Source organism: Hoplias malabaricus, chromosome 5 (assembly GCF_029633855.1).
Source record: "Hoplias malabaricus isolate fHopMal1 chromosome 5, fHopMal1.hap1, whole genome shotgun sequence".
NCBI lineage: Eukaryota > Metazoa > Chordata > Actinopteri > Characiformes > Erythrinidae > Hoplias > Hoplias malabaricus.
The window spans coordinates 52369321-52388015 of record NC_089804.1 but is presented as its reverse complement, the minus strand read 5'-3'; the positions used below and the strand labels follow the sequence as shown (position 1 = coordinate 52388015).

Genomic DNA, 18695 nt, shown 5'->3' with positions numbered 1-18695 from the left:
AAAATTTAAAAAAGGCAATAAATAAAAGTATACTCATGCTGTCTGAACAAAACCTCATATCTCCATTTTTAAGAATGTCCTCTTGTAATTTTTTATGCAGCTTAATGGAACAAGACACTGTGTACAGAGCAGCTGGTTTTCACATGTTGACAAAAATGAAAACAATGTGATAACCAATTAACCATTGCTCCTTGATTATGTTTTAATGGCTGTACCACCTTTACACAGCTCTACTGTGCTGCTACTACTGTCTGATATTTTCTCTAGCTTCTGCTATCAGTGCCCTGTACGCTCGTTTCAGCACAACAGAAAGTGACCATCTCTGAGTGGTCAGTAAAAAGGTGTTTACAGACTTTTCCTGAGGACATTAAGGGCCTACCATGACCTTTGCCCTGTCTGTCATTTCATGCCTAAATGAATTATCTCTGTTGTCAAGGTTCTGGACTCGCGCTGTAGGTCAGCGGAAATCACGGCAATATTTTGCTATTTGTTATTTTTCTTCCCCCCTCTCGCCTTCAGACTGTGACAGTAGCTGTGATTTTTTACTGTCCTTTAGATCCAGGCCATTGTTCTGAGGTGGGTAAAAATATACGAGATGTTTTCAGAATAAGAGGGTGTTCCCCATGTGGAGGTCCCAGGTGCACCGAGGCCGTGTGTCTGTCAGCGTCCTTTGGGTCAAGAAGAAACAAAGAGGGAGAAATCAGGGAGCCACAGAGACTGCAAACCTTACCACCCTTACTTCCAGTCTACACCTCATGTAATATAAACTGTTAAACATTTATATTATTATTATTCGTTTATTAAATATTTATATAGCTCTTGCTGATTCAACTCCTCAGTTATATCAACATTTACAGCATTATGTCATCCAGAGTGACTTAACAGTTTTCCTCAAGTTACAGAAGTGGGCTGAAACTACTTTTGGCGTCTGGCCCAGGGACTTTTTCTGGTATAGGGCAGTGTTGCTGCCTGAGCAGGGAACTGAACCCTAGTCTGCTGTGTGGTGGGCTACGGTGTTAATTTATAAGTCTGAGATAAGCAGCTACTCAAGGCACGGGTGGAACCAAGACTGAGAAACTCCTTACAATATATTTACATAAGTTCAGTTTGGACTTTTTTTAAATTGAATGTACTTTTGAAACCAACAACAGACAGTTTGCGAATAAAAGATTCTGATTCTGTTTCTAAACCAAGCAATCCATGATACAGAAATGCTCATATAGTGCATCTATTGCTCTGCATACCTTGTTAGGTACCATAGACCACCATAGAGCAGATAGTGGATCACTTGCAGTTCTACAGTGACACTGACGTGTGTTAGTGTGTGTTGCACTGGTATGAGTGGGTGATTCACAGCAGTGCTAATGGTCGTTAAGACTTGGTTCCCCACAGTAGGGTGTGCTCACAAGCTGAATCAATTTTTAACAGTAAAGGTTCAATGCTTAAGAAATATGACTCAGAAGAAGAAGGCACTCAGAGGGAGAAGGAGCTTGAAGAGATTTTCTTCCATCCTTCTGTGGTCAAACAAATTATAGACAACTTTAAAGAATTGCTGGAGGTGAAATGGGGCGTATGAAATCGACACTATTATAATATTATATTATTAGTTACAGTTATAAGATATAATCATATTCCCTAAGGTATAGAATATGTACCCGTGAAGGTACCACATCAGAGGCTGCAAAAGCTACCACCACAGTGACTGTTTTTCTGACAGTGTATGCAGTGTAGCAGATGCTGGGAATGGAGGGCAGGTAACTGGGCACAAGGTGGGTGAGCAGGAGCCAGTATTCCTTCAGCATCCTAGCCCTGGACTGTCTGTGCAACAATGCCCATGTTTCATGACCACTGGAGCCCTGACTAGTAAAGAACGGGGTGAAAGGGGGCTAACAATGTATGCAGAGCAACAGAGGGACTAGAGTCTGTGACTGTATAACATTTTTCAGTAAAGTGCACCTAAGCTGGACAGGAAGTAGAAACATGGAGGTAGTTTTAATGTTCTGGCTTATCCGTGCGTATATAGGGTCATGTGAAAAGTGCTACTGAAAAAAGATAACTTATTAATAATGGCATTAGTTGATGTAACACAAAGTGGTAGGCAAAAATGTGGGCACCCCTGGTTCACTTAGACTACATACCTTGATGTAACATTCTCCAGAGGACACACACACACACACACACAGGTGGTAAACACACAGTCCACGCTAGGCTCTATTTTTATCCTCTGTGTTTTTAAGTCATCTTCGACGGAGCGAGTTGGAGGCCCGGGCGGGCGCGTGCTCCGCCGGCGCAGGAAGGGCGGGCGCGCGCGTCCGGTCACGCGCGCGCACTTAAAAGCGCAGAGCGCGAGGAGAGGAGAGACGGACCCGGAGCCGGAGCCACGGCACGGAGCGCGGGATAACAGACAGCGATACAGTAAAGGAGAGAGGGTCCCTGGGGTAAAGATGGACAGAGCCCCTGCTGCTGGACTGTAGCTGACCGGGGCGCAGGGGACGCCGCAGTAGAGCAGACTCTTTCAGTCAGTAATGCCGTTAAGCTGCTGTCCGTTACTGGACTCTCGGTGAATGCTGTGGTCACGTTTATCACAGTCTGCGGTGTATGACCTGCTGTCCGTCACTGATGCCTGTCCTTGGTCGCCTGGGGTCATCTCCAGCACCGAGTATTTTATTTATTTGTTTATTTTTTCTAGCCTATTGAATGACCATTAAACAGCTCCCTTTGATTCACCGAACCGGGGCTCGCGACATGCGCGTGCACACGCTGGACACGTCCGCGCGCTCCAGCTGCCGGCGCCGCGCTCACGCCGGAGCGTGCTGAGGACGATGCGCGCGACCAGGCTCGGTGTGCTGGCGGCGTGCGCGTGCACGTGGCTGCTGGCCGCGCAGGGCTGCGGACCAGGGCCCGGCCACGGAGCGCGTACCCGCGGGCGCAAGCTCGCGCCCCTCGCGCTCCGGCAGCACGTGCCCGGCGTCTCAGAGACGAACCTGGGAGCGAGCGGACGCGCCGAGGGCAAGATCACACGCCACTCGGAGCGCTTTAGTGAGCTCGTGTGCAACTACAACCCCGACATCCACTTCAAAGACGAGGAGAGGACCAAGGCGGACCGCCTCATGACCAAGGTACTGTGGGTAATGTAGTTCGCATGCTTTTGCTGTCAAATCCCATAATAGCTACCAGAAAGAACGAACGCTGTCCTGGTGAATGTGTGTTTGACGAGGTGGGCTAAAGACAGGAGTCTTAAGGTGGAATTGGACTGAAAAGTGAGTTTTAATGGTACCCTGCATCACCTGCCCTGGGAAGGGGCACTGTTGTTGTCTATAGTCAATTTGCTTAAACTAAGCTGACCACACACACACACACACACCTAGGGGGTATAGAGTAAATGCACATGAGGTCAGCACACTCCAGGTGCTGGAGAGGGGTATAAACCCCCCAACACTGGGCTGTGGAGCTGTGGACCTGTGTCTTCTAATGTGATGGAGCACCTTTGGGATTAGTTGAAGTGGGGCTTGTGGTCCAGAGCTAATCATCCAACACCAGCACCTGCCCTCACCACTGTTCTTGGGTCTAAACGCTGTTAGACCCTTCCACAGAAGCCCACACAGAAGAGAAGAGGCTATCACTGCAGAGGGTCACTTCACTGTCACTGTTAGCTGCGAAGGTTTGGTGGCATTCACAAGTGCATGCGAGAGTTGATGATCCTGCACTCACACCCTTATGAAACTGAACCTGGATGCTTGGCTGAGACTCATCTAGCCGACGCTTGGCATTGAGCATGGAGACTTTAGGCTTATGTACAGTTGCTCCAGTTGAATATAGTTGAAAACAATGTGTTCACCTGAATGTAGATATGTTCACTAATTGGTGTCTGCAAACATTTGGACATAAACAGTACAAATGTGACCCTTTCCCCTGGCAAAGAGAGTGAACTGTACCTTCACATCTCACTTCAAGTACTGTCTTAACACCACTGTGCTCAGTGTTGGGCAGTGTGACCTTAGGCTCCTCCAGTGCATTCTGTCCTAGAGTTCAATGTTATTCCACATGGGCAGGTGTATCATTAATAGGTGCACAGCAAAGCAGAATTCACTACGTTTACAGATTCTGTTTTCTTCATTCAGACTGAGCTTAAGCCTAGACTATATATGATTTTCTAAAGGTGAATAATAACTGACATTTCAGGTTAGTCCAGATGTAGTTTAAACCATGTCTGAGACACCTGCCCACAAAGACCTCATTGAGTACATTGAGCATCTATCATCATATATATTTTGAAGGTGGTTAAGCTTGACATTTCATTTAAATTCTAACATTGTCACTGTCCAGTGAAAAAAGCATGTATCTTAAAAATGAGTTATTTTACAGGAGAAGGAAAAAACCTGCTTAAATTTCAATGTAATAAACGATTTTGTTCCCAGTAATTTTGCAGCATTTCTATTGGTCCATTCATCATGAAATGTTCACACAGTGCGAATGTCCTGTGTTCCAATGATGTAGTAAACTAACAATTATACTCTAGTTCAGTCTGCTCTAACATTTTAAAAAAGACTATTTACATCAGTATGGTACTTAAGTCCAAGGAAGGGAAACACTGGAGTTAGTTAAAGTGTTAAGTAGCTGTATTAACTGGAAGAGTTCTGAGATATTAATAGTACACTGCAAATTAAATATATAATCCAGTGCATGCTTTGAGGGTCCACTCTGGTGTTATTTAGAAAACAGAAGAGTGAAATGACTTCAGAGACTTCGCTGGATATTAACTAGTTTCCAAGTTGTTTTTTGGACCCAGCTGTATGTTTTTCTAATCACCCCAAAGGACATTAAAAGGTTGGGTCCAGCAGTTCTTTAATCTTTAACCAAAGTTTTGGGTAAAGACTTGCAGGCTCTTTCCCTCGTCCAAAGTAAGTAGCAGGTCTGAGAGATAACCTTGTAATACCTTTGAAGAGTTTTTAAAAAGTTGCTAACATACTTTTTATCATTGAACTCTGTCAATTTATGAGTAATTGCGAGATGTAGCCATTCTGCAGTTTTAGAAGGTCACACAGTAAACGCTTTGTTGTCTCTGACTGAAATGGGTTGCCCAACTCTATACTGTGGCAGCACTGTTAGTGGGAGAGTAATAAAATCTGGAGAAATCTCTGACTCGCTTTGGCAACAGGAGCTGCCGTTCAGGACAGCTAGGAAACAATTGCTGTAGACACTGAGCAAATAACCAACCCACTGAGCTGAATTCAACAGTTCACAAAAGCATGATAGCATAATGATCACAGATCTGGGAGTTAGCTAAGATATTATGAGATCCAGTGTAAAACAAATGAATGGACCACTGGGCAGATATGTTACAGGCAATGGCCAATATAGCTTTAAAATTTGGTCTTGTGACTAATGCAAATGTGGTTAAACTCCTTCCCAATTGGGGAATCAATCCCTGACCTTATGCACAGAGGGCACTAGTGTTACCACCACAATTTAGATAGTTTTTTTTGTGTGCATGTGTGTGTTTTAAGGCTGAATTCATGTACACTTCATGAGTCTGTTAAGTCTGATGTGAGTCACTGTCAGTCAGTATGCAACTTGTGTGAATCTTAAGTCTAAGTCTGGGATATTGACTGGTTACTTGAAATTGTTGTGTCTCACGTCGATGCTTAGTTGTTAAAATGCCATTGTGTTATGAGCCGCAGTGCAGTGCCAGTAGTTATGCCACAGCTCAGAATCATTTCAGGGTTGTCTGCGAGAGACTAGAGAAATGGTAGGTGGATCCATCACATTATCTGAAGTTGTTTTAGGATATGAAACATCTTATCAGTTAGATTACACATGGTTAGAAAGCAGCTGACTCAGAGGTGCCTTTGTGGTGCCTGGCTGAAAGTTGGTGTGTGTGTAAGTATATGTGTATGTGCATGCATGCATATGCCCTGGCCCTTGTCTGCCGCTCAAAGCCATTCTTTGTGTACGTTTCGAAGGTTCTGCGGGGTCGTCCGTGCAGAATTCCCGCCCGTTGAAGTAATGGCAGCATCGGAAAAGCCTCTATTGTGGTTCTGACAATGAAACGCCTCTGTCAAGCTGCACTGCGAGAAAAATGTCCCTGGTTTGTTTTTTGCCCCTCTTGATTTCTCACTTCTTCTGTCACATTCCCCGATGCATGCCCAAACATTCCACCAATCTGCCCTCTCACTCGGCCTGGACCCAGCCTTTTTCTTCTTCTCTCGCCTTTTCTCGACCCCCTGCCACTCTCTAGCTCTTTCTCACTGCTTCTCAATGGGTTCAATACATACACTAATCCCGAACACCAGATTTCCCACAAAAAGCCACATATTTGATCATATACTGCATTATCTGTGGGGCTGAGAAGCAAACCACAGTTTGTACATCCTGTAGAATAGAAGGCAGACAGTACAGTTACTGTAAAAACACAACAATTCAGCTAACTGTGTAGCAAAAGTGCTGTGTGAAAATATTACTATCTTGTGGGAAAATGGAATGACCTTGAATTTACTCTCTTACATCCCTGAAATGGCCAAAGAATGTTTGAGATTAGTTACAGTAGCTTTGTTCAGACCGTTAGAGGCATTTTTTGGCAGGGGGGTGTCGATGGCCTTTATCAGAGCTGAATGTACAGACAGAAATTTGCTGTTGCCAACCAGTGAGGTCAAAACATAATACAATGAAGTGGTGTTTAGTCTTTGCGCACTTACAGCATGGCACTGAATGGAGCCTGAAGGTAGAGTCTCCCCTTCTCATGAATCAAGGACTTCTGGTCACATGGACTTTCACAGGCAGATTCTGAATAATGTCTGCCATTGTAACCATTTTCAAATGGATACGTAATCAACCTGCAACAAAATATATACCTTGTTCTACCTCCAAAATCTTAAACTCAAACTAATGTCAGCACTATATGAAATTAACAATTTGAACTAAACATGTATACACCACAGAAAGGGTAACATTTATTATTGAGTAATTGCGAGTAATTGTCAGTGGGTTGGGGGTTCGAGACCTGCTCCGGGTGACTGTCTGTGAGGAGTGTGGTGTGTTCTCCCTGTGTCTGCGTGGGTTTCCTCCGGGTGACTGTCTGTGAGGAGTGTGGTGTGTTCTCCCTGTGTCTGCGTGGGTTTCCTCCGGGTTACTGTCTGTGAGGAGTGTGGTGTGTTCTCCCTGTGTCTGTGTGGGTTTCCTCCGGGTGACTGTCTGTGAGGAGTGTGGTGTGTTCTTTCTGTGTCTGCGTGGGTTTCCTCCGGGTGACTGTCTGTGAGGAGTGTGTTGTGTTCTCCCTGTGTCCGAGTGGGTTTCCTCCGGGTGACTGTCTGTGAGGAGTGTGGTGTGTTCTTTCTGTGTCTGCGTGGGTTTCCTCCGGGTGACTGTCTGTGAGGAGTGTGGTGTGTTCTTTCTGTGTCTGCGTGGGTTTCCTCCGGGTGACTGTCTGTGAGGAGTGTGGTGTGTTCTTTCTGTGTCTGCGTGGGTTTCCTCCGGGTGACTGTCTGTGAGGAGTGTGTTGTGTTCTCCCTGTGTCCGAGTGGGTTTCCTCCGGGTGCTCCCATTTCTTCTCACAGTCCAAAAATGTACGTTGGTAGGTGAATTGGCGACTCAAAAAGTGTTCATAGGTGTGTGTAAGTGAATGTGTGAGTGTATGTTGCTCTATGAAGGACCCTCTCCAGGGTGTGTCCCTGCCTTGCGCCCACTGATTCCGGGTAAGCTCCTGACCCACCGTGACCATGAACTGGATAAGTGGTTACAGACAATGAATAAATAAATTAATTAATTTTCAAAGTTTCATTTTTTTTCACTGGTTGTAATTATGTCACTGGTGATGATTCATTCCTTTGGTTTTAGCTGATTCTCTAAACTGTTTTGTTCTACCTCCATCTTGCAGCGCTGTAAGGATTGCCTGAATAAACTGGCGATTGCAGTTATGAACCAGTGGCCAGGTGTTCGTCTACGAGTGACAGAGGCCTGGGATGAGGATGATAACCATCCATCTGGCTCTCTGCATTATGAGGGGCGTGCTGTGGACATCACAACCTCAGACAGAGACATAAAGAAATATGGGCTACTGGCCCAGTTGGCTGTGGAAGCTGGGTTCGACTGGGTGCACTATGAGTCCAAATATCATGTGCACTGTTCTGTCAAAGCTGGTAAATATGATTTGACATTTGACCTCTCATCATTTCAGGGTGATTAATTGTGATCAGATGGGATCCTACAAAATATAGCACAGTATTTTGTTGTCATCTAGCAATTCAACGCTTTTCAACACGGATTAGTTTATCCAGAGGTAGTCCTGTAGTGAGGTCTGAAAGGGGTTTCATTTTTATTCTTACAACAACAAAAAAATATGTGCCCCTAAACGTCTCCATTTTCCCACTAGCAGCCTGAACTGAAAGCCAATTACGGTCAGGCTTATAACAGTCATTAATATTAATGATTTATACTGAATTTACATTAAAAATATCTTCAGAAATCACTTAAGCTCAATAATCTAAGCCAGATTATATGATTTATAATGGCTTACTTTCAATACTGTTTTTGTCTTTCAGTGACCACTCATTAGTGCTTCACACCTAAGTTACACTAACAGTAGAAGTGGAGAAAGGAACTACTTCACCGGAAGTGATTTTTTAACACAACTGCCCTCCGCTAGCTTAGCCTCAATGAGCTAATTATCTATGCAGTTTGTAAAGCTAGTGTGACCAGACATCCTCTTTTACCCGGACATGTCCTCTTTTTTAGATTTAAAAAATGTCCAGGCAGAATTTCACAAACGTCCGGGATTTTGTTTTTCTAGCGCTTACATAGAACTTCGAGAAGCGTTTCGTTCACAAACTAGTCCCGCCCTCCCCTACTCCGTTTGGTTCGCTTGAGTGAGAAGGGGGCGTGGTGAAGTAGCCTAAAATCTTCTGATTGGACGGTTTGACTGTAGAGCTACCGTTATTGGTCGATAACCTTCTCTGTAAACATTTAATTGGTCAGTCTGCACGTCAGTAGTCCTTGTTTACCTCAGGCAAAGCTCATGTACCTACCCTCATCTCGAGCAGCTATGCCGAAACGTAAATGTAAATTCTCGGATGAATTAAAAAAGAAATTCCCATGTTTTGTGTAGCAAATAAAGGTGTAAAGGACCTAAAAGCACACATGGGTTCAGCTAAGCATACAACGGCAACGCCACCCCTCTTTTTTGTTTTTAATTACAGGGATTTTGACAATGGTTTCTATGGCTGATTATAAATAGTTTTAGAAGCATGTAGTTGCTAGCTATGTAGACTCGTCAAATAGCAAACTAGCAGAGTAATTAAGTTGAACTTGCAAAGCAGAGCAGTTTCCTACCTTGAATACAGTATAAATATTTTGAAGTGAATGTCATGTTTTCAAAATTCGAAATATTTTAAGACATATTGTTGTTATAGTTTTTAAAGGAGATTGGTCTGACTTTTAGTGCATCAGATGGTAAAGGTCTCAGATTGCAGTAAAAACCCCTTTCCCTTCTGAAGGCTTGTCTAATCAAAAACTACTGGAAAAGGATGAGTAGTGGAATTGGTATTTTTCACATTTGTGATCCTGAATTACTGACTATACTCTTCCCCCATTTTTCAGATCACTCTGTTGCAGTAGAGAAAGGGGGCTGCTTCTCAGCCTCTTCACTAGTGACTGTGACTGGAGGATTACAAAAGCACATGTCGTGTCTGCAACCCGGAGATAGTGTGCTTGCCTTTTCTGAGTCAGGAGAGGTGGTCTATAGTCGCGTCCTTCTCTTTCTACATCAGGACAGGAACAGTAGGTCAACCTTCTTGACTCTCAGCACTGAAGATGGGCAAGAACTTGCACTAACTCCCAATCACCTCATCTTTGTGGCTCAAAACCACAAACTCCACCGTGAGTACCAAGCTATCTTTGCCAACCGGGTGAGGAGAGGAGACTATGTGCTCGTGTATGGTCAGGATGGTGGGGTGCGTTCATCCAAAGTAGTCTCCATTTTACCCGAGGAAAGAACTGGATTTTATGCTCCACTGACAGAACATGGCAACCTGTTTGTGGATGGTGTGTTGGCATCCAGTTATGCATCTATAGAGGATCACAGACTCGCCCACTGGGCTTTTGGGCCCCTTCGGTTCTGGTCGGGACTGACCAGGCTGTTTTCAGAGCAGAACTCACAGACGGTAAACAAGCAGTGTGGGACTCTCTGGGATTACTTGATTCCCTCCAAAGGACATATGAATGAACACAACAGTTCAGGTTTAGTTACCAGCTCATGTTTAAACGGACACATATTTTTGGAACATTTTGAATGTGTTGATGACACAGAAGTCGGTGTTTACTGGTATGCGAGGCTCCTGCATACGGTTGCCCAGGTGATTCTGAATCCTCAGATTCTTTACAAATAAAGATCTAGGAAAGGTGATACCATTGATATCTCTCTCCAAGCGCATTGCAATTCTAACCACATAAAACCTACTCATGGAAAAGGGCCAGACAGAGTTTTGTCCTATATAATATACCATTAATACCTTTCCCTGAGGCATACATCTGAAATACACTGTATAACACAAAAGAATCGTATTATGTGAGAACGAAATTAAGCATTTTATACAGAGGATGAAATATTTTGTAGAATGAAACTATTTATTTTTATACATTTGGATTCATAATATATAAACCTTTTAAAGTTCTGGTAATTAATCTGATGGTGACTCCTTTTATTACATTTGTTGACTGAATATGTAACAATTTTTTCATGATGAACTGGAAGCTAATGTTAAAGTTCTTAATCTATTTGTTTCAAATCTAACCTGCTTTTTTTCTTTTGTTCAGTAGATGTCCAGTATAAGAGTATCTTAGTAGAAATGTCACACTTTAACAGCACCGGTCATGAAAGGGTGTAACTGGCAGGCCAGTTTTGTTGGTGCAACAGCCAACACAAAAATTGGAATGATCGTGGAGAATTTATAAAATACTTTTATGTCTCTTTCAATAAGCTTTTAGGTAAAAGGGTACTGCACACTTTTTTCAAATAAGCCTTGGTTTCTTCAGTCTAGAAGTAAACAAAGTCATTCTGAGGTTGAAATGTTTAATTTGAGAGAATGAAACCTGGTTATAGTCACCACCACTGTAAAGAAATGTGAGTGAATGTTTGTCTGTAATGCATTATTTCAAATGTAACGACTCTGAATAACTTCATTTAATCATTAAATTGTGCAGAATTCATAAATCCCCTTTAAACCTGGAAACTGACGGTAATGTTTGGGCCATTCTTGGTTGGGGCTTTAAATGAATCAAGATGGTGATGATGGGAAAAGCTTTTTCAGTTTCTACAGAAATGGGAAATAACATAAACACATTCTAACATTTAAAAAAGGAATTTTTTTTTTTTTTTGAAAAATAAACTTTTTCAAATAGTTTATTTCTTGTGAAATTGTGTTGGTTTCCTCTCACAAGACAAAAGCCTAGGATCCTACCTGGAGTCCAGTAATCCTATCATGACCCTGTTCAAGATTCAAGCAAGTTACAGAAAATGAATGAATGAATAAGCAAATGTTGTGAGAATTGTATGTGGTATTACACTGATATTTGTAATATCCAAAAATTGGTCCAATTCATTTTCCATGGAAACGATAAGTGATTTTTCTAACTTGCCTTTGAGTGTTTATTTCTAACATGCTCAATATATGTATCACCTCTATTCTTGCATATGGTGAGTTTTGCATTATAGAAGAATAAAGATGGCCCCACTTTCCAAATGTTTTAAAATTAAAAGAAATAAAACTTGCATAAATCTTAAACAAAAGCCCTGTGAACAGACTTTTGTATCCGTTATGTTTCTTTGATACTCTCCACTCGATCCACAATCAAGTGTAGTATTTTACACCCCCCTTGTGGACAAATACATATTCTACATTTACATTATCATAGAAAATGTGTTAATAATCTAAAATATTAGGGTTAAGGAGAAAATCAAAGTACTGACACCTACTGAATAAAGAATATATAACAATTAAATCCTGATGTTTAAATAGTTCTTAACTTACAGTTGTAACATACAAGAACGCCTCTTCTATAACAAACATTACAAAACAAATTACAAAAATAACTATATTTTACTGGACTTTTTTCATAATCGGACACAAGAGATCTGGAAGAAGGCTCTTTTGAAAGCTGCATTTAAAACAACAAAGAGCTAGAGTGTTAAATGTCAACTATAAATGACCTGTAAATTATAAATTACAGGCCTGAATCAATGAAAACAAATAGTCTGGTGCTCAGTCTGTTTTCTGCAGGTCATAAAATCTCTTGGGAAAGATCTACATGTATAAGAAGCAGCTCAAATGGAAATGTACATATATTTAGAAAAAGATAATAGAGCTTAAGAAATACAGGGGTTGTTTATAAATCTGAATAACACACAACACCTAACACAGTCATAGATGAGTAATATACAACATAATTCATAAATGAAACAATGGATTTTATTTAAAATATATACAGAAGTGTGTTTCTTTCTTTTATTTTTTATTTCTTTGACAGATGTGAAGGTATCCAAGAGGATTATCCTGCTGAGAGAGGTGGCAGATGGGCACATAGCCCCCAAAAGAGGTGATATTCTGTCATCTATCTGGATCAGACCAATGGTAGATGCTAAATGGCACAGCTCCTCCCCTTAATTATCTTTTGCTGAACCAATCAGCTGAAAGATATTCTCACTCCATGCTCCTTCCCAAACCAGTTTAAAATAATCTTGCCAAAAGCTGTATGGAGGTTTTCTAATCCTGTCGATAGGGTAGAATGGTCACATGCAGCAGCTAAAAGAGTTGTACTTCTTGTCACACAGTACACAAAGATTCAACACTGGGGACAAACCCCTTATTCATTTTCTGATAGTAATTTATCTACCTGTGAAGGACTGGCGCCCCCTCCAGGGTGTATTCCCGCCTTGCGCCCAATGATTCCACGTAGGCTCTGGACCCCCGCCACCCTTTATCTCATAATATTACCCTGTCTGTAGTTTTAATGCTGGTGTATTTTCTGACATAGATAGGCTTTTAATGTTGATTCAGCCTTTAGTGAAGTATAAGACATAATTTATTTATCTCAATGTTATTATTTTCTTAGTTTTCTGAAAATCTACATGGTGAATCTGACACTGCGCTCAATTAAAATTTTGGTGCACTGCAATTTCAAAGTGGAAATACTCAGCGATAGGATTGAATGCATATTTTGCTCAGGAAGAATTAATTCCCTTTTCCCAAGTTAACACATTCCTGGGGTCTTAATGAAACATTTGTGACATGCTTTAGTCTAAATACCACAAGGATCAAACAACACAACAGTTCTCCCGCTGTTCACAACATCACCCGTTTCAGTGCTCTCCCTTTTACTGAGAATGAGCCACAGATCTGTTCAGCACTCCCTCAGCTCAGGAACCCAGCAAAAGTCTGTTTTTTAACTATATTCACTCAGTTATAAAATTTCCCCTTCTTGTGTTCACAAAAAATTAACTTGGTCTTTGCACGCTCAAATAAACCCAAGCCCGTGCTGTGATTGAAGACTCAGAGGAGGTGGGACAATCCTAATATCTCTACACTACATAAGATGAAGCACAAAATCAGAAGATTTTATCACGTTTCACACTGAGGCAGACCACAGAAAACTGCCTTTTTTTAATTCCCAAAATAATGTGCTGATAAAATGCATTTTCCTATGCTACATAAACACAACACATGCAGGGGGTCTTTAAGCCCAGTCTGTGGTTTAATGCTCATTTAGAAAAACATTCCTTAAGGGGTATGTCACACAATTCAAAGACCAAAATCTACCCTTCTACAGACTCAAGATTTGATTAAAAAAATGAAAACGCGGCTTTGTTATTATTCAAATGTATTCCTAATAAATACTAAACGTGTTAAAGCTGTGGCTGCAGTTGTTTTTTTTTTTTTTGTTCATTGAAAAAGAAGCAAAGCTGGTTTATATTATTGCAGGACTGAAAATAGCTGGGTTAACCTTTAAGGGTTTACGTTATAATACCATAACAGCCGTAAGGTAAATAAGCTTGTTGGTGGACAATGGCTGCAAATCAGTTACATAAACAGAGGCATATTTCTGCAAACACACCCTCACTAATTAACGCTTTATTACGTCTTATATCATTCATATATGCGACACCTTGTACTGATGCAGTGTTTATGTTTTAATACGATGTATTAGTCGTGTCTTTCGATTGGATTTGTGCTAGCTCTTTGCAAATAAACCCCTTTAAGACTCTTTTGAAGCCAATTCTACACGTAACCAACTAACCCACTCTTAACAACATGCAGGGATTAACTGAAAATGGCGATGGCAACGTCGTTATATATATATATATGATTAGTTTTAGCTAAGCTAACATTAAAATAAAATGCCTTGTTGGGCGCCAAACAGACGCGTTAGCTCCTGGTGAACGTTAGTTTGTGTTGCTGTCCTAACGACTTGAGGACACAAGGTCACTGCGAAAACTTAAAGCTATTCTAATATACCCACGGATTTCTAAAGCTGCCCGTAGTAACTACGCTATCAGCCGTACAACTTAAAACGACTCTAAAGCACAGAAACGACGAATAAAAGCAGAAATATGAGACCAAAATCTTCTCTCCTGCTTGAAGACTGGGATTTGTTCACCGATACTTTGGAAAAAATCAAACCTGGGCGAAGAAATGAACCGAAGAGCGAAAACAGGAACTGTTCACTGAATCGCGTCAATCGGCTCAGCTCACCAAGATGAGTCGACTCTTTGGTATTTTCCTTCAGTGGCAATGCCAGTATTTGTTAGACAGGTTTGCAAAATTATTCCCTACACAACTGACAGTTTACAGATTTTTCTCCGGATTTAGTTGCTTATTGTAGGCCTGTTTCAGGTTTCTGTTCACCTGGCATAGTGGTTTTCCAAAAAGAGGGAGTAGCCATACTTTAAGCCTTAAATCAAGCCTGTCCAACAGGAAAAGAGCTGAAAGACTTAGCAATTGGACAGTCCTCAATTCTAGGTTATCTAGCTACCTGAGAACTCCTTCTTTTTAAAACAACCACAGCTTTATAAAATATCCTCTGGTTGGTGCTATGGTAGCTGCTCAGTATTTTGTTATTATTATTATTATTCATTCATTCATTCATTATCTGTAACCGCTTATCCAATTCAGGGTCGCGGTGGGTCCAGAGCCTACCTGGAATCATTGGGCGCAAGGCGGGAATACACCCTGGAGGGGGCGCCAGTGCTTCACAGGGCAACACAGACACACACACACATTCACTCGCACCTACTGACACTTACTCCGGTAAAGTTGGTTTCATATTCGCATATTCAGATTTCTTTCTTCAATAGCTCTCAAACGGTGCATGCAAATGACTTAATACTTGCAAAGTATTGTTTTTGGGATCCAAGACAAGCAACTACAACTCAGTTTATGTCAGAAATGTTTGCCATTTAAAAAACACGAAATATATTGTTTTCTATGGGCTGCCGCCATCTCCGCGAGAGCTAAGGGACCGTTTACAAACTACACTACACAGTAAAAACGAAGGTGACGAACCTCACACATGATGTATACTACATCTCCTACCTTCATAAATTTAACCCTTACTGGCCCGTGGTGATACATTTTTCATTACAAATTTCAATAGATTTTGAACCTTTGATGATATTGTTTTTAAACAAATTGTATGTGATCAAGTGCCACCCACATGACGTACTACACCTGTTATTTTGGTAAATTTAACCCTTACTGGCCCGTGGTGATACATTTTTCATTACAAATTTCAATAGCTTTTGAACCTTTTATTATATTGTTTCAAAACAAGTTGTATTTGATAAAGTGCCACCCACATGACATACTACACCTGTTATTTTGGTAAATTTAACCCTTACTGGCCCGTGGTGATACATTTTTCATTACAAATTTCAATAGCTTTTGAACCTTTTATGATATTGTTTCAAAACAAGTTGTATTTGATAAAGTGCCACCCACATGACGTACTACACCTGTTATTTTGGTAAATTTAACCCTTACTGGCCCGTGGTGATACATTTTTCATTACAAATTTCAATAGCTTTTGAACCTTTTATGATATTGTTTCAAAACAAGTTGTATTTGATAAAGTGCCACCCACATGACATACTACACCTCTTATTTTGGCAAATTTAACCCTTACTGGCCCGTGGTGATACATTTTTCATTATAAATTTCAATAGCTTTTGAACCTTTGATGATATGGTTTCAAAACAAATTTTATTTGATCAAGTGCCACCCACATGACATACTACACCTCTTATTTTGGCAAATTTAACTATTTCTGGCCCGTGGTGATACATTTATCTTTACAAATTTCAATAGCTTTTGAACCTTTTATGAAATTGTTTCAAAACAAGTTGTATTTGATAAAGTGCAACCCACATGACATACTACACCTTTTATTTTGGTCAATTTAACCCTTGCTGGGCAGTGGTGATGAGTTTTTGAAAATAAATTTCAATAGCTTTTTAACCTTTTATGATTTTGTTTCTAAACAAGTTTTATTTGAACAAGTGCCACCCACATGACATACTACACCTCTTATTTTGGTCAATTTAACAATTAATGGCCCATGATGATGCATTTTTGAGAACAAAAAAAAGCTACATTTCAATAGCTTTTGAATGTTTATTGAAATTGCTCAGAAAGAACATGTAGCTGTTTGAATGAAGTAATGGTGGGGTAGGCAATAATTTGAGCAGCTTTTTTAACAGGTTTTAAAATATTTTTATTGACCAACTGTCAATATTTTGCAGAATGTAAGTATATACACACAAAACAACAGCAATAGTTATAATCCAAAAAAATTACTTTCAATGTAAAAATTAAGTTGTCTGACTCATGAGAGACATAACTTTTGCCAGAGGTGTACATACAGTAGGTGTATGCAAAATGTTGGTGTTTCCACAGGATTCATTTAAAGAAAGCTGGAGCAGACATTCCCAGAAACAGAGACTACCTTATGTAATGCATAACATGAGATGTGTTGCTACTTGTCTTGGACAATGTCCTAGATCCACAATGGCCCTTTACAGACAAACAGTCTCTGTTTCTGGGAATGTCTGCTCCATCTTTCTTTAAATGTATCCTGTGGATACACCAACATTTTGCATACACCTACTGTATGTACACCTCTGGCAAAAGTTATGTCTCTCATGAGTCAGACAACTTAATTTTTACATTGAAAGTAATTTTTTTGGATTATAACTATTGCTGTTGTTTTGTGTGTATATACTTACATTCTGCAAAATATTGACAGTTGGTCAATAAAAATATTTTAAAACCTGTTAAAAAAGCTGCTCAAATTATTGCCTACCCCACCATTACTTCATTCAAACAGCTACATGTTCTTTCTGAGCAATTTCAATAAACATTCAAAAGCTATTGAAATGTATTCTCAAAAATGCATCATCATGGGCCATTAATTGTTAAATTGACCAAAATAAGAGGTGTAGTATGTCATGTGGGTGGCACTTGTTCAAATAAAACTTGTTTAGAAACAATATCATAAAAGGTTAAAAAGCTATTGAAATTTATTTTCAAAAACTCATCACCACTGCCCAGCAAGGGTTAAATTGACCAAAATAAAAGGTGTAGTATGTCATGTGGGTTGCACTTTATCAAATACAACTTGTTTTGAAACAATTTCATAAAAGGTTCAAAAGCTATTGAAATTTGTAAAGATAAATGTATCACCACGGGCCAGAAATAGTTAAATTTGCCAAAATAAGAGGTGTAGTATGTCATGTGGGTGGCACTTGATCAAATAAAATTTGTTTTGAAACCATATCATCAAAGGTTCAAAAGCTATTGAAATTTATAATGAAAAATGTATCACCACGGGCCAGTAAGGGTTAAATTTGCCAAAATAAGAGGTGTAGTATGTCATGTGGGTGGCACTTTATCAAATACAACTTGTTTTGAAACAATATCATAAAAGGTTCAAAAGCTATTGAAATTTGTAATGAAAAATGTATCACCACGGGCCAGTAAGGGTTAAATTTACCAAAATAACAGGTGTAGTACGTCATGTGGGTGGCACTTTATCAAATACAACTTGTTTTGAAACAATATCATAAAAGGTTCAAAAGCTATTGAAATTTGTAATGAAAAATGTATCACCACGGGCCAGTAAGGGTTAAATTTACCAAAATAACAGGTGTAGTATGTCATGTGGGTGGCACTTTATCAAATACAACTTGTTTTGAAACAATATAATAAAAGGTTCAAAAGCTATTGAAATTTGTAATGAAAAATGTATCACCACGGGCCAGTAAGGGTTAAATTTACCAAAATAACAGGTGTAGTACGTCATGTGGGTGGCACTTGATCACATACAATTTGTTTAAAAACAATATCATCAAAGGTTCAAAATCTATTGAAATTTGTAATGAAAAATGTATCACCACGGGCCAGTAAGGGTTAAATTTATGAAGGTAGGAGATGTAGTATACATCATGTGTGAGGTTCGTCACCTTCGTTTTTACTGTGTAGTGTAGTTTGTAAACGGTCCCTTAGCTCTCGCGGAGATGGCGGCAGCCCATAGAAAACAATATATTTCGTGTTTTTTAAATGGCAAACATTTCTGACATAAACTGAGTTGTAGTTGCTTGTCTTGCATCCCAAAAACAATACTTTGCAAGTATTAAGTCATTTGCATGCACCGTT

At 40.2% G+C, this 18695-nt stretch overlaps 1 protein-coding gene across 1 annotated transcript; it reads left to right on the top strand.

The window, feature by feature from the left end:
* Positions 1 to 2389: 2389 nt before the first annotated feature.
* On the top strand, positions 2390 to 11753 carry dhh (desert hedgehog signaling molecule). Its single transcript, XM_066671080.1, has 3 exons — positions 2390 to 3119; positions 7874 to 8135; positions 9592 to 11753. The coding sequence occupies exons 1-3, from the start codon at positions 2823 to 2825 to the stop codon at positions 10377 to 10379; spliced, it is 1347 nt and encodes a 448-aa protein (XP_066527177.1). The 5' UTR covers positions 2390 to 2822; the 3' UTR covers positions 10380 to 11753.
* Positions 11754 to 18695: the final 6942 nt, after the last annotated feature.

Excerpts from the sequence above, each read along its gene's own strand:
- dhh (XM_066671080.1), top strand. The coding sequence starts at position 2,823 with ATGCGCGCGACCAGGCTCGGTGTGCTGGCGGCGTGCGCGTGCACGTGG. Across the intron at positions 3,120-7,873 it reads CGGACCGCCTCATGACCAAG|CGCTGTAAGGATTGCCTGAA; the intron begins GTACTGTGGGTA and ends TCCATCTTGCAG. Across the intron at positions 8,136-9,591 it reads GCACTGTTCTGTCAAAGCTG|ATCACTCTGTTGCAGTAGAG; the intron begins GTAAATATGATT and ends CCCATTTTTCAG.